Source organism: Bombina bombina, chromosome 3 (assembly GCF_027579735.1).
Source record: "Bombina bombina isolate aBomBom1 chromosome 3, aBomBom1.pri, whole genome shotgun sequence".
Lineage (NCBI taxonomy): Eukaryota > Metazoa > Chordata > Amphibia > Anura > Bombinatoridae > Bombina > Bombina bombina.
In genome coordinates, this window is record NC_069501.1 from 788,575,091 (window position 1) to 788,590,001 (window position 14,911).

At 40.6% G+C, this 14,911-nt stretch overlaps 1 protein-coding gene across 1 annotated transcript in view; it reads left to right on the forward strand.

Annotated features, from left to right (window-relative positions):
• REV1 (REV1 DNA directed polymerase) overlaps positions 1–14,911 on the forward strand; it is a 390,819-nt gene that overhangs the window by 114,779 nt on the left and 261,129 nt on the right. Inside the window, 1 exon segment of the mRNA XM_053707683.1 lies at positions 13,277–13,384. Within this exon segment, the coding sequence (XP_053563658.1) occupies positions 13,277–13,384 (108 nt within the window).

Consider the following 14,911-nt stretch of genomic DNA (forward strand, 5'->3'; position numbering starts at 1 on the left):
TATTTAAGTCTCATTGTTTATTTGCTTCTGGTTGCTAGAAGCTTGTTCATTGGCATTTTTTCCCATTCCTGAAACTGTCATTTAAGGAATTTGATCAATTTTGCTTTTATATGTTGTTTTTTCTATTACATATTGCAAGATGTCTCAGATTGACCCTGAATCAGAAGCTACTTCTGGAAAATCGCTGCCTGATGCTGGATCTACCAAAGTTAAGTGTATTTGTTGTAAACTTGTGGTATCTGTTCCTCCGGCTGTTGTTTGTGATGAATGTCATGACAAACTTTCTAATGCAGATAATATTTCCTTTAGTAATGTTCCATTACCTGTTGCTGTTCCATCAACATCTAATACTCAGGGTGTTCCTGTTAACATAAGAGATTTTGTTTCTAAATCTATTAGGAAGGCTATGTCTGTTATTCCTCCTTCCAGTAAACGTAAAAAGTCTTTTAAAACTTCTCATTTTCCAGATGAATTTTTAAATGAACATCATCATTCTGATTCTGTTTCTGATAATGATTTTTCTGGTTCAGAGGATTCTGTTTCAGAGATTGATACTGATAAAACTTCATATTTATTTAAAATGGAATTTATTCGTTCTTTACTTAAAGAAGTCTTAATTGCTTTAGAAATAGAGGAATCTGGTCCTCTTGATACTAAATCTAAACGTTTAAATACGGTTTTTAAACCTCCTGTAGTTATTCCGGAAGTTTTTCCCGTCCCTGATGCTATTTCTGAAGTGATTTCCAGGGAATGGAATAATCTGGGTAATTCTTTTACTCCTTCTAAAAGTTTTAAGAAGTTGTATCCTGTGCCATCTTTGATATCATTAGGGTTGATGTCAGGTATATGTCTTTAGCTATTTTAGCTAGAAGAGCTTTATGGCTTAAAACTTGGAATGCTGATATGTCTTCTAAGTCAACTTTGCTTTCCCTTTCTTTCCAAGGGAATAAATTGTTTGGTTCACAGTTGGATTCTATTATTTCAACTGTTACTGGGGGGAAAGGAACTTTTTTACCACAGGATAAAAAATCTAAAGGTAAATATAGGGCTGCTAATCGTTTTCGTTCCTTTCGTCACAATAAGGAACAAAAACCTGATCCTTCCCCTACAGGAACGGTATCAGTTTGGAAACCATCTCCAGTCTGGAATAAATCCAAGCCTTTTAGAAAGCCAAAGCCAGCTACCAAGTCCACATGAAAGTGCGGCCCTCATTCCAGCTCAGCTGGTAGGGGGCAGATTACGATTTTTCAAAGAAATTTGGATCAATTCGATTCACAATCTTTGGATTCAGAACATTGTTTCACAGAGGTACAGAATAGGCTTCAAGATAAGGCCTCCTGCAAGAAGATTTTTTCTTTCTCATGTTCCAATAAATCCAGTGAAGGCTCAAGCGTTTCTGAAATGTGTTTCAGATCTAGAGTTGGCTGGAGTAATTGTACCAGTTCCAGTTCTGGAACAGGGTCTGGGGTTTTACTCAAATCTATTCATTGTACCAAAGAAGAAGGATTCCTTCAGACCAGTTCTGGATTTAAAAATATTGAATCATTATGTAAGAATACCAACATTCAAAATGGTAACTATAAGGACTATTCTGCCTTTTGTTCAGCAAGGGCATTATTTACAAAATGCATATCTGCATATTCCGATTCATCCAGATCGCTATCAGTTTCTGAGATTCTCTTTTCTAGACAAGCATTACTAGTTTGTGGCTCTGCCGTTTGGGCTAGCAACAGCTCCAAGGATTTTTACAAAGGTTCTCGGTGCCCTACTATCTGTAATCAGAGAACAGGGTATTGTGGTATTTCCTTATTTGGACGATATCTTGGTACTTGCTCAGTCTTCACATTTTAGCAGAATCTCATACGAATCGACTTGTATCGTTTCTTCGAGAACATGGTTGGAGGATCAATTTACCAAAGAGTTCGTTGATTCCTCAGACAAGAGTAACCTTTTTAGGTTTCCAGATAGATTCAGTGTCCATGACTCTGTCGTTAACGGACAAGAGACGTCTGAAATTGGTTTCAGCTTGTCAAAACCTTCAGTCTCAATCATTCCCTTCGGTAGCCTTATGCATGGAAATTCTAGGTCTTATGACTGCTGCATCGGACGCGATCCCCTTTGCTCGTTTTCACATGCGACCTCTAAAGCTCTGTATGCTGAACCAGTGGTGCAGGGATTATACAAAGATATCACAATTAATATCTTTAAAACCGAATGTACGACACTCTCTGACGTGGTGTACAGACCACCATCGTTTAGTTCAGGGGGCTTCTTTTGTTCTTCCGGCCTGGACTGTGATCTCAACAGATGCAAGTCTGACAGGTTGGGGAGCTGTATGGGGGTCTCTGAACGCGCAGGGGGTTTGGGAATCTCAGGAGGCGAGATTACCAATCAACATTTTGGAACTCCGTGCGATTTTCAGAGCTCTTCAGTCGTGGCCTCTTCTAAAGAGAGAGTCGTTAATTTGTTTTCAGACGGACAATGTCACAACCGTGGCATATGTCAATCATCAAGGAGGGACTCACAGTCCTCTGGCTATGAAAGAAGTATCTCGAATACTTGTATGGGCAGAATCCAGCTCCTGTCTAATTTCTGCGGTTCACATCCCAGGTATAGACAATTGGGAAGCGGATTATCTCAGTCGCCAAACATTACATCCGGGCGAATGGTCTCTTCATCCAGAGGTATTTCTTCAGATTTTTCAAATCTGGGGACTTCCAGAAATAGATCTGATGGCTTCTCATCTAAACAAGAAGCTTCCCAGGTATCTGTCCAGATCCAGGGATCCTCAGGCGGAAGCAGTGGATGCATTGTCACTTCCTTGGAAGTATCATCCTGCCTATATCTTTCCGCCTCTAGTTCTTCTTCCAAGAGTGATTTCCAAGATTCTAAAGGAGCGTTCGTTTGTTCTGCTGGTGGCTCCAGCATGGCCTCACAGGTTTTGGTATGCGGATCTTGTTCGGATGGCTACTTGCCAACCGTGGACTCTTCCGTTAAGACCAGACCTTCTATTGCAAGGTCCTTTTTTCCATCAGGATCTCAAATCCTTAAATTTGAAGGTATGGAGATTGAACGCTTGATTCTCAGTCATAGAGGTTTCTCTGACTCCGTAATTAATACTATGTTACAGGCTCGTAAATCTGTATCTAGGAAGATATATTATCGAGTCTGGAAGACTTACATTTCTTGGTGTTCTTCTCACCATTTTTCTTGGCATTCTTTTAGAATTCCTAGAATTTTACAGTTTCTTCAGGATGGTTTGGATAAAGGTTTGTCTGCAAGTTCCTTGAAAGGACAAATCTCTGCTCTTTCTGTTCTTTTTCACAGAAAGATTGCTAATCTTCCTGATATTCATTGTTTTGTACAGGCTTGGGTTCGTATAAAACCTGTCATTAAGTCAATTTCTTCTCAAGTTCCTCTGTTTGAACCTATGCATTCGCTGGATATTAAATTACTTTCTTGGAAAGTTTTGTTTCTTTTTGCCATCTCTTCTGCTAGAAGAGTTTCTGAATTTTCTGCTCTTTCTTGTGAGTCTCCTTTTCTGATTTTTCATCAGGATAAGGCGGTTTTGCGAACTTCATTTAAATTTTTACCTAAGGTTGTGAATTCTAACAACATTAGTAGAGAAATTGTGGTTCCTTCATTGTGTCCTAATCCTAAGAACTCTAAGGAAAGATCGTTGCATTCTTTGGATGTAGTTAGAGCTTTGAAATATTATGTTGAAGCTACTAAAGATTTCAGAAAGACTTCTAGTCTATTTGTTATCTTTTCTAGTTCTAGGAAAGGTCAGAAGGCCTCTGCCATTTCTTTGGCGTCTTGGTTAAAGTCTTTGATTCATCATGCTTATGTTGAGTCGGGTAGAACTCCGCCTCAAAGGATTACAGCTCATTCGACTAGGTCAGTTTCTACTTCCTGGGCATATAGGAATGAAGCTTCGGTTGATCAGATTTGCAAAGCAGCAACTTGGTCTTCTTTGCATACTTTTACTAAATTCTACCATTTTGATGTGTTTTCTCCAACATAGGTGTGTCCGGTCCACGGCGTCATCCTTACTTGTGGGATATTCTCTTCCCCAACAGGAAATGGCAAAGAGCCCAGCAAAGCTGGTCACATGATCCCTCCTAGGCTCCGCCTACCCCAGTCATTCTCTTTGCCGTTGTACAGGCAACATCTCCACGGAGATGGCTTAGAGTTTTTTAGTGTTTAACTGTAGTTTTTATTATTCAATCAAGAGTTTGTTATTTTGAAATAGTGCTGGTATGTACTATTTACTCAGAAACAGAAAAGAGATGAAGATTTCTGTTTGTATGAGGAAAATGATTTTAGCAACCGTCACTAAAATCCATGGCTGTTCCACACAGGACTGTTGAGAGCAATTAACTTCAGTTGGGGGAACAGTGAGCAGTCTCTTGCTGCTTGAGGTATGACACATTCTAACAAGACGATGTAATGCTGGAAGCTGTCATTTTCCCTATGGGATCCGGTAAGCCATGTTTATTACGATCGTAAATAAGGGCTTCAAAAAGGGCTTATTAAGACTGTAGACTTTTTCTGGGCTAAATCGATTGATTATTAACACATATTTAGCCTTGAGGAATCATTTTATCTGGGTATTTTGATATAATAATATCGGCAGGCACTGTTTTAGACACCTTATTCTTTAGGGGCTTTCCCAAAGCATAGGCAGAGCCTCATTTTCGCGCCGGTGTTGCGCACTTGTTTTTGAGAGGCATGGCATGCAGTCGCATGTGAGAGGAGCTCTGATACTTAGAAAAGACTTTCTGAAGGCGTCATTTGGTATCGTATTCCCCTTGGGGCTTGGGTTAAAGCTTCCAAATTTGGTGTGCAATACTTTTAAGGCTTTAAGACACTGTGGTGAAAATTTGGTGAATTTTGAACAATTCCTTCATGTTTTTTCGCAATTGCAGTAATAAAGTGTGTTCAGTTTAAAATTTAAAGTGACAGTAACGGTTTTATTTTAAAACGTTTTTTGTACTTTGTTATCAAGTTTATGCCTGTTTAACATGTCTGAACTACCAGATAGACTGTGTTCTGAATGTGGGGAAGCCAGAATTCCTATTCATTTAAATAAATGTGATTTATGTGACAATGACAATGATGCCCAAGATGATTCCTCAAGTGAGGGGAGTAAGCATGGTACTGCATCATTCCCTCCTTCGTCTACACGAGTCTTGCCCACTCAGGAGGCCCCTAGTACATCTAGCGCGCCAATACTCCTTACTATGCAACAATTAACGGCTGTAATGGATAATTCTGTCAAAAACATTTTAGCCAAAATGAACACTTATCAGCGTAAGCGCGACTGCTCTGTTTTAGATACTGAAGAGCATGACGACGCTGATAATAATATTTCTGAAGGGCCCCTAACCCAGTCTGATGGGGCCAGGGAGGTTTTGTCTGAGGGAGAAATTACTGATTCAGGGAACATTTCTCAACAAGCTGAACCTGATGTGATTGCATTTAAATTTAAGTTGGAACATCTCCGCATTCTGCTTAAGGAGGTATTATCCAAACTGGATGATTGTGACAAGTTGGTCATCCCAGAGAAACTATGTAAAATGGACAAGTTCCTAGAGGTGCCGGGGCTCCCAGAAGCTTTTCCTATACCCAAGCGGGTGGCGGACATTGTTAATAAAGAATGGGAAAGGCCCGGTATTCCTTTCGTCCCTCCCCCCATATTTAAAAAATTGTTTCCTATGGTCGACCCCAGAAAGGACTTATGGCAGACAGTCCCTAAGGTCGAGGGAGCGGTTTCCACTTTAAACAAACGCACCACTATACCCATAGAGGATAGTTGTGCTTTCAAAGATCCTATGGATAAAAAATTAGAAGGTTTGCTTAAAAAGATGTTTGTTCAGCAGGGTTACCTTCTACAACCAATTTCATGCATTGTCCCTGTCGCTACAGCCGCATGTTTCTGGTTCGATGAGCTGATAAAGGCGGTCGATAGTGATTCTCCTCCTTTTGAGGAGATTATGGACAGAATCAATGCTCTCAAATTGGCTAATTCTTTCACCCTAGACGCCACTTTGCAATTGGCTAGGTTAGCGGTTAAGAATTCTGGGTTTGCTATTGTGGCGCGCAGAGCGCTTTGGTTGAAATCTTGGTCGGCTGATGCGTCTTCCAAGAACAAGCTACTTAACATTCCTTTCAAGGGGAAAACGCTGTTTGGCCCTGACTTGAAAGAGATTATCTCTGATATCACTGGGGGTAAGGGCCACGCCCTTCCTCAGGATCGGCCTTTCAAGGCAAAAAATAAACCTAATTTTCGTCCCTTTCGTAGAAACGGACCAGCCCAAAGTGCTACGTCCTCTAAGCAAGAGGGTAATTCTTCTCAAGCCAAGCCAGCTTGGAGACCAATGCAAGGCTGGAACAAGGGAAAGCAGGCCAAGAAACCTGCCACTGCTACCAAGACAGCATGAAATATTGGCCCCCGATCCGGGACCGGATCTGGTGGGGGGCAGACTCTCTCTCTTCGCTCAGGCTTGGGCAAGAGATGTTCTGGATCCTTGGGCGCTAGAAATAGTCTCCCAAGGTTATCTCCTGGAATTCAAGGGACTTCCCCCAAGGGGGAGGTTCCACAGGTCTCAGTTGTCTTCAGACCACATAAAAAGACAGGCATTCTTACATTGTGTAGAAGACCTGTTAAAAATGGGAGTGATTCATCCTGTTCCATTAAGAGAACAAGGGATGGGGTTCTACTCCAATCTGTTTATAGTTCCCAAGAAAGAGGGAACGTTCAGACCAATCTTAGATCTCAAGATCTTAAACAAGTTTCTCAAGGTTCCATCGTTCAAGATGGAAACCATTCGAACAATTCTTCCTTCCATCCAGGAAGGTCAATTCATGACCACGGTGGATTTAAAGGATGCGTATCTACATATTCCTATCCACAAGGAACATCATTGGTTCCTGAGGTTCGCATTCCTGGACAAACATTACCAGTTCGTGGCGCTTCCTTTCGGATTAGCCACTGCTCCAAGGATTTTCACAAAGGTACTAGGGTCCCTTCTAGCTGTGCTAAGACCAAGGGGCATTGCTGTAGTACCTTACTTGGACGACATTCTGATTCAAGCGTCGTCCCTTCCTCAAGCAAAGGCTCACACGGACATTGTCCTGGCCTTTCTCAGATCTCACGGATGGAAAGTGAACGTGGAAAAGAGTTCTCTATCTCCGTCAACAAGGGTTCCCTTCTTGGGAACCATAATAGACTCCTTAGAAATTAGGATTTTTCTGACAGAGGCCAGAAAAACAAAACTTCTAGACTCTTGTCGGATACTTCATTCCGTTCCTCTTCCTTCCATAGCTCAGTGCATGGAAGTGATCGGGTTGATGGTAGCGGCAATGGACATAGTTCCTTTTGCACGCATTCATCTAAGACCATTACAACTGTGCATGCTCAGTCAGTGGAATGGGGACTATACAGACTTGTCTCCGAAGATACAAGTAAATCAGAGGACCAGAGACTCACTCCGTTGGGGGCTGTCCCTGGACAACCTGTCACGAGGGATGACATTCCGCAGACCAGAGTGGGTCATTGTCACGACCGACGCCAGTCTGATGGGCTGGGGCGCGGTCTGGGGATCCCTGAAAGCTCAGGGTCTTTGGTCTCGGGAAGAATCTCTTCTACCGATAAATATTCTGGAACTGAGAGCGATATTCAATGCTCTCAAGGCTTGGCCTCAGCTAGCGAGGGCCAAGTTCATACGGTTTCAATCAGACAACATGACAACTGTTGCGTACATCAACCATCAGGGGGGAACAAGGAGTTCCCTGGCGATGGAAGAAGTGACCAAAATCATTCTATGGGCGGAGTTTCACTCCTGCCACCTGTCTGCTATCCACATCCCAGGAGTGGAAAATTGGGAAGCGGATTTTCTGAGTCGTCAGACATTACATCCGGGGGAGTGGGAACTCCATCCGGAAATCTTTGCCCAAGTCACTCAGCTGTGGGGCATTCCAGACATGGATCTGATGGCCTCTCGTCAGAACTTCAAAGTTCCTTGCTACGGGTCCAGATCCAGGGATCCCAAGGCGGCTCTAGTGGATGCACTAGTAGCACCTTGGACCTTCAAACTAGCTTATGTGTTCCCGCCGTTTCCTCTCATCCCCAGGCTGGTAACCAGGATCAATCAGGAGAGGGCGTCGGTGATCTTGATAGCTCCTGCGTGGCCACGCAGGACTTGGTATGCAGATCTGGTGAATATGTCATCGGCTCCACCTTGGAAGCTACCTTTGAGACGAGACCTTCTTGTTCAGGGTCCGTTCGAACACCCGAATCTGGTTTCACTCCAGCTGACTGCTTGGAGATTGAACGCTTGATCTTATCGAAGCGAGGGTTCTCAGATCCTGTTATCGATACTCTTGTTCAGGCCAGAAAGCCTGTAACTAGAAAGATTTACCACAAAATTTGGAAAAAATATATCTGTTGGTGTGAATCTAAAGGATTCCCTTGGGACAAGGTTAAGATTCCTAGGATTCTATCCTTCCTTCAAGAAGGATTGGAAAAAGGTTTATCTGCAAGTTCCCTGAAGGGACAGATTTCTGCCTTGTCTGTGTTACTTCACAAAAAGCTGGCCGCTGTGCCAGATGTTCAAGCTTTTGTTCAGGCTCTGGTTAGAATTAAGCCTGTTTACAAACCTTTGACTCCTCCTTGGAGTCTCAATTTAGTTCTTTCAGTTCTTCAGGGGGTTCCGTTTGAACCCTTGCATTCCGTTGATATTAAGTTATTATCTTGGAAAGTTTTGTTTTTAGTTGCAATTTCTTCTGCTAGAAGAGTTTCAGAATTATCTGCTCTGCAGTGTTCTCCTCCTTATCTGGTGTTCCATGCAGATAAGGTGGTTTTACGTACTAAACCTGGTTTTCTTCCAAAAGTTGTTTCTAACAAAAACATTAACCAGGAGATTATCGTACCTTCTCTGTGTCCGAAACCAGTTTCGAAGAAGGAACGTTTGTTGCACAATTTGGATGTTGTTCGCGCTCTAAAATTCTATTTAAAACATCTTCCTTGTTTGTTGTTTATTCCGGTAAAAGGAGAGGTCAAAAAGCAACTTCTACCTCTCTCTCTTTTTGGATTAAAAGCATCATCAGATTGGCTTACGAGACTGCCGGACGGCAGCCTCCCGAAAGAATCACAGCTCATTCCACTAGGGCTGTGGCTTCCACATGGGCCTTCAAGAACGAGGCTTCTGTTGATCAGATATGTAGGGCAGCGACTTGCTCTTCACTGCACACTTTTACCAAATTTTACAAGTTTGATACTTTTGCTTCTTCTGAGGCTATTTTTGGGAGAAAGGTTTTGCAAGCCGTGGTGCCTTCCATTTAGGTGACCTGATTTGCTCCCTCCCTTCATCCGTGTCCTAAAGCTTTGGTATTGGTTCCCACAAGTAAGGATGACGCCGTGGACCGGACACACCTATGTTGGAGAAAACAGAATTTATGTTTACCTGATAAATTACTTTCTCCAACGGTGTGTCCGGTCCACGGCCCGCCCTGGTTTTTTTAATCAGGTCTGATAATTTATTTTCTTTAACTACAGTCACCACGGTACCATATGGTTTCTCCTATGCAAATATTCCTCCTTAACGTCGGTCGAATGACTGGGGTAGGCGGAGCCTAGGAGGGATCATGTGACCAGCTTTGCTGGGCTCTTTGCCATTTCCTGTTGGGGAAGAGAATATCCCACAAGTAAGGATGACGCCGTGGACCGGACACACCGTTGGAGAAAGTAATTTATCAGGTAAACATAAATTCTGTTTTCTTCTTCTGATGTAGTCTTTGGTAGAAAAGTACTTCAGGCAGCTGTTTCAGTTTGATTCTTCTGCTTATAATTTCAGTTTTTTTCATTTTAAGATTTAAACTTTGTTTGGGGTGTGGATTATTTTTCAGCGGAATTGGCTGTCTTTATTTTATCCCTCCCTCTCTAGTGACTCTTGCGTGGAAGATCCACATCTTGGGTATTCATTATCCCATACGTCACTAGCTCATGGACTCTTGCAAATTACATGAAAGAAAACATAATTTATGTAAGAACTTGCCTGATAAATTCATTTCTTTCATATTAGCAAGAGTCCATGAGGCCCACCCTTTTTGTGGTGGTTATGATTTTTTTGTATAAAGCACAATTATTCCAATTCCTTATTTTTTATGCTTTCGCACTTTTTTCTTATCACCCCACTTCTTGGCTATTCGTTAAACTGATTTGTGGGTGTGGTGAGGGGTGTATTTATAGGCATTTTGAGGTTTGGGAAAATTTGCCCCTCCTGGTAGGAATCTATATCCCATACGTCACTAGCTCATGGACTCTTGCTAATATGAAAGAAATGAATTTATCAGGTAAGTTCTTACATAAATTATGTTATATTAATCTTACAATTTATACAGGAAGTTGTGAAAATAATTACTAGGACTGCAACTAACGATTATTTTCATAATCGATTAATCGGCCGATTATTTTTTTCAATTAATCATCTAATTGGATAAAAAAACACAACACATTTTTTCCTATATTAAAAAAAACAAACAAAAAAAACGCAAGCTATTTTGCCTGCAGCAGAGAAGAGGCGCTCAGGTGGTGTTGAGGTGCTTGAGATGCCAATTTCACCAAGGTGGGATATTTATCTTTGATAACTCTCCTCCAATGCAAGGGGCCTCTTAACAAAGTGAGCCTGGACTTCATTCTAACATAAAATATCTTGAATATCTATATGCAATGGTAAATAACCAGCTATAAGGTTAGGGAAAACAATATCTAGTCGGCTCTTAAAAATAACAGATGCATACTAATAGAGGTTGGATTTGGTACATATTACAATTAATTAAAAATATAAAAAGTCAAGTGCTAAGGGCTATATATCAATAACAGGACAAAGCCGTACATATTATCAGCAATAGCAACCAATCCGCTAATAATTGTGCAAACAGATAATAGTGCACATCAATTCAAATAACTCCCATCAATCTAGGGCTAGGTATAAATAACAAGCTCAGCACTATATCATACAAAACATAGTCCCAAATCACCTGATTTAATATTAACAATCCAAATGATGACTCCTATTATTTCTGGGTTGCACATAAGTTAGGAGTAGTTGTAAACTTTAAAAGAAACTTATACTGTCCGGAAAACCATAAAATAAAATACCATGTGCAGGAGCTCTTCGGAGTTAAGCAGTTGGTGCTGTACACAGACCAACTAATTGCAAACCAAGTAATCGATTATGAGATTCGTTGACAACTATTTTCATAATCGATTATTATAGATTATATCGATTAGTTGTTGCACCTCTAATAATTACCATGTGTAACAATCTGATCTTTTCAGGCAAGATTATTGTATTAATTTAATTTACAATTTACAGTTGCAAGAAAAAGTATGTGAACCCTTTGGAATGATATGGATTTCTGCACAAATTGGTCATAAAATGTGATCTGATCATCATCTAAGTCACAACAATAGACAATCACAGTCTGCTTAAACTAATAACACACAAAGAAAGAAATGTTGCCATGTTTTTATTGAACACACTATGTAAACATTCACAGTGCAGGTGGAAAAAGTATGTGAACCCTTGGATTTAATAACTGGTTGAACCTACTTTGGCAGCAATAACTTCAACCAAACGTTTCCTGGAGTTGCAGATCAGACGTGCACAACGGTCAGGAGTAATTCTTCACCATTCCTCTTTACAGAACTGTTTCAGTTCAGAAATATTCTTGGGATGTGTGGTGTGAATCGCTTTCTTGAGGTCATGCCACAGCATCTCAATCGAGTTGAGGTCAGGACTCTGACTAGGCCACTTAAGAAGGTGAATTTTCTTCTGTTTAAGCCATTCTGTTGTTGATTTACTTCTATGCTTTGGGTCATTGTCCTGTTGCAACACCCATCTGTTGAGCTTCAGCTGGTAGACACATGGCCTTAAGTTCTCCTGCAAAATGTCTTGATAAATTTGAATTCATTTTTCCTTCGATGATAGCAATCCGTCCAGGCCCTGACGCAGCAAAGCAGCCCCAAACCATGATGCCCCCACCACCATACTTCACAGTTGGGATGAGGTTTTGATGTTGGTGTGCTGTGCCTCTTTTTCGCCACACATAGTGTTGTGTGTTTCTTCCAAACAACTCAACTTTGGTTTCATCTATCCACAGAATATTTTGCCAGTACTGCTGTGGAACATCCAGGTGCTCTTGTGCAAACTGTAAACGTGAAGCAATGTTTTGTTTGGACAGCATTGGCTTCCTTTGTGGTATCCTCCCATGAAATCCATTCTTGTTTAGTGTTTTATGTATTGTAGATTCGCTAACAGGGATGTTAGCATTTGCCAGTGACTTTTGTAAGTCTTTAGCTGACACTCTAGGATTCTTCTTCACCTCATTGAGCAGTCTGCGCTGTGCTCTTGCAGTCATCTTTACAGGACGGCCACTTCTAGGGAGAGTAGCAGCAGTGCTGAACTTTCTCCATTTATAGACAATTTGTCTTACCGTGGACTGATGAACAGCAAGGCTTTTGGAGATACTTTTATAACCCTTTCCAGCTTTATGCAAGTCAACAATTCTTAATCGTAGGTCTTCTGAGAGCTCTTTTGTGCGAGGCATCATTCACATCAGGCAATGCTTCTTGTGAAAAGCAAACCCAGAACTGGTGTGTGTTTTTTATAGGGCAGGGCAGCTGTAACCAACACCTCCAATCTCAACTTATTGATTGCACTCCAGTTGGCTGACATCTCACTCCAATTAGCTCTTGGAGATGTCATTAGTCTAGGGGTTCACATACTTTTTCCACCTGCACTGTGAATGTTTACATAGTGTGTTCAATAAAAACATGGCGACATTTCATTCTTTGTGTGTTATTAGTTTAAGCAGACTGTGATTGTCTATTGTTGTGACTGATGATGATCAGATCACATTTTATGACCAATTTGTGCAGAAATCCATATCATTCCAAAGGGTTCACATACTTTTTCTTGCAACTGTATACAGGAAGTTGTGAAAATAATTCCCATGTGTCTTTGATTACCCTAACGGTGGCTAAATGTTCACGTTAGTAAAGACAGGCACGTGCTTTTATTGCACATTATTACATTTTTGGGACTCAGATTAATAAAATGGCAAAGATCCTTACAGTATTTTAATGCACTAACACAGTAACAAAATACTCATACTAAACCATAGCAGCTGCAGTTCTAGCTGCGTTAGCAAATTCTCTTTTCTATAATGCCCTTTGTGTTCTTTTTCTATTTTTTTAAAAAAAAACTAGGTATCATATCTGCTTCTAACCTACCCAAGTGCCAGAACTGCATTATACACGTGGACATGGACTGCTTCTTTGTATCTGTTGGTATTCGGAACAGACCAGACCTCAAAGGTATCTGTAATCGCATTGTGAAGAGCACTTTTATTATTTGCATGTGCTTTTAATTAGATTTGGAAGCTGTTCTTTTAAATTGAATGAAAGTAAAAAATAATTAGTAGTACGTGTGTTTGTGAGACTAACCTATACTGGCAAATTAGTTAAAAACAAACAAACTCATCAGATGTTATTATATAAGCTTATTTGGTTGTTGTTGATATTATTATTATTATTATTATTAGTTGTTTGTAAAACACCAAGGTATACTTAAAGGGATACTAGACACAATTTTTTTCTTTCATGATTCAGATAGAACATGTAATTTTAATCAACTTTCTAATTTACTCCTATTATCAATTTTTCTTTGTTCTCTTGCTAACTTTATATAAAAAGCAGGAATGTAAAGCTTAGGAGCCGGTCCATTTTAGATTCAGCACCCTGGATAGCGCTTGCTTACTGGTGGCTACATTTAGCCACCAAAAAGCAAGTGTAACCCAGGTTCTGAACCAAAAACGTGCCGGCTCCTAAACTTTACATTCCTGCTTTTAAAATAAAGATAGCAAGAGAACAAAGAAAAATTTATAATAGGAGTAAATTAGAAAGTTGCTTAAAATTGCATGTTTGAGTCATTTAAAGAAGAAAAAAATGTGTTTAGTATCCCTTTTATTCATGCCTAACATAACAATACAGATTTTACAAAAGTATGTTACATTTATAAGGGTACATTACATACTTGGTTTAACAAATTGAAACAAATTGAGAGCAATGCCTTGAGCACAATCAATATTAGGTGCATATTTATACAAACTGACTCAAAAGTAGAGAATCCCTCGCGCTTACAGTCTAAAAATTGTGCCAGGTTGCTGTGGTGCAGAGGTTTAATTATTGCTTACATTTTCTAACCGTTTTGTAACTACAGCAAAATTAGCAGTTTGCCAAGAGAAAGAAAAACCATTTAAATTTAAAGAGAGAAAGGATTATCTGAGAGTCTAAACAAGTTTCTCAGAGTGCCATCCTTCAGGATGGAAACTATTCGTTCCATCCTTCCCTTGATCCAGGAGGGTCAGTTTATGACAACAGTAGATTTAAAAGATGCGTACCTGCATGTTCCCATTCACAGGGATCATCACAGGTTCTTAAGGTTTCCTTTCTAGACAAGCATTTCCAGTTTGTGGCTCTTCCTTTCGGTCTTGCCACGGCTCCCAGAATCTTCGCAAAGGTTCTGGGGTCTCTTCTTGCGGTGCTTCGTTCAAGAGGCATTGCGGTGGCGCCATATCCATCCTTTCAGCTAGCAAAATCACACACAGACCTGGTAGTGGCTTTCCTAAGGTCACATGGGTGGAAGGTGAATCTAGAAAAGAGCTCTTTCTAGGGACCATCATAGATTCTCTGTCTATGAAGATTTTTCTGACAGAAGTCAGGAAATTAAAGATTATCAATACTTGTCGAGCTCTGCAATCTTCTCCTCGTCCTTCTGTGGCCCAGTGCATGGAGTTAATAGGTCTGATGGTAGCGGCAATGGACATCGTCCTGTTTGCTCGC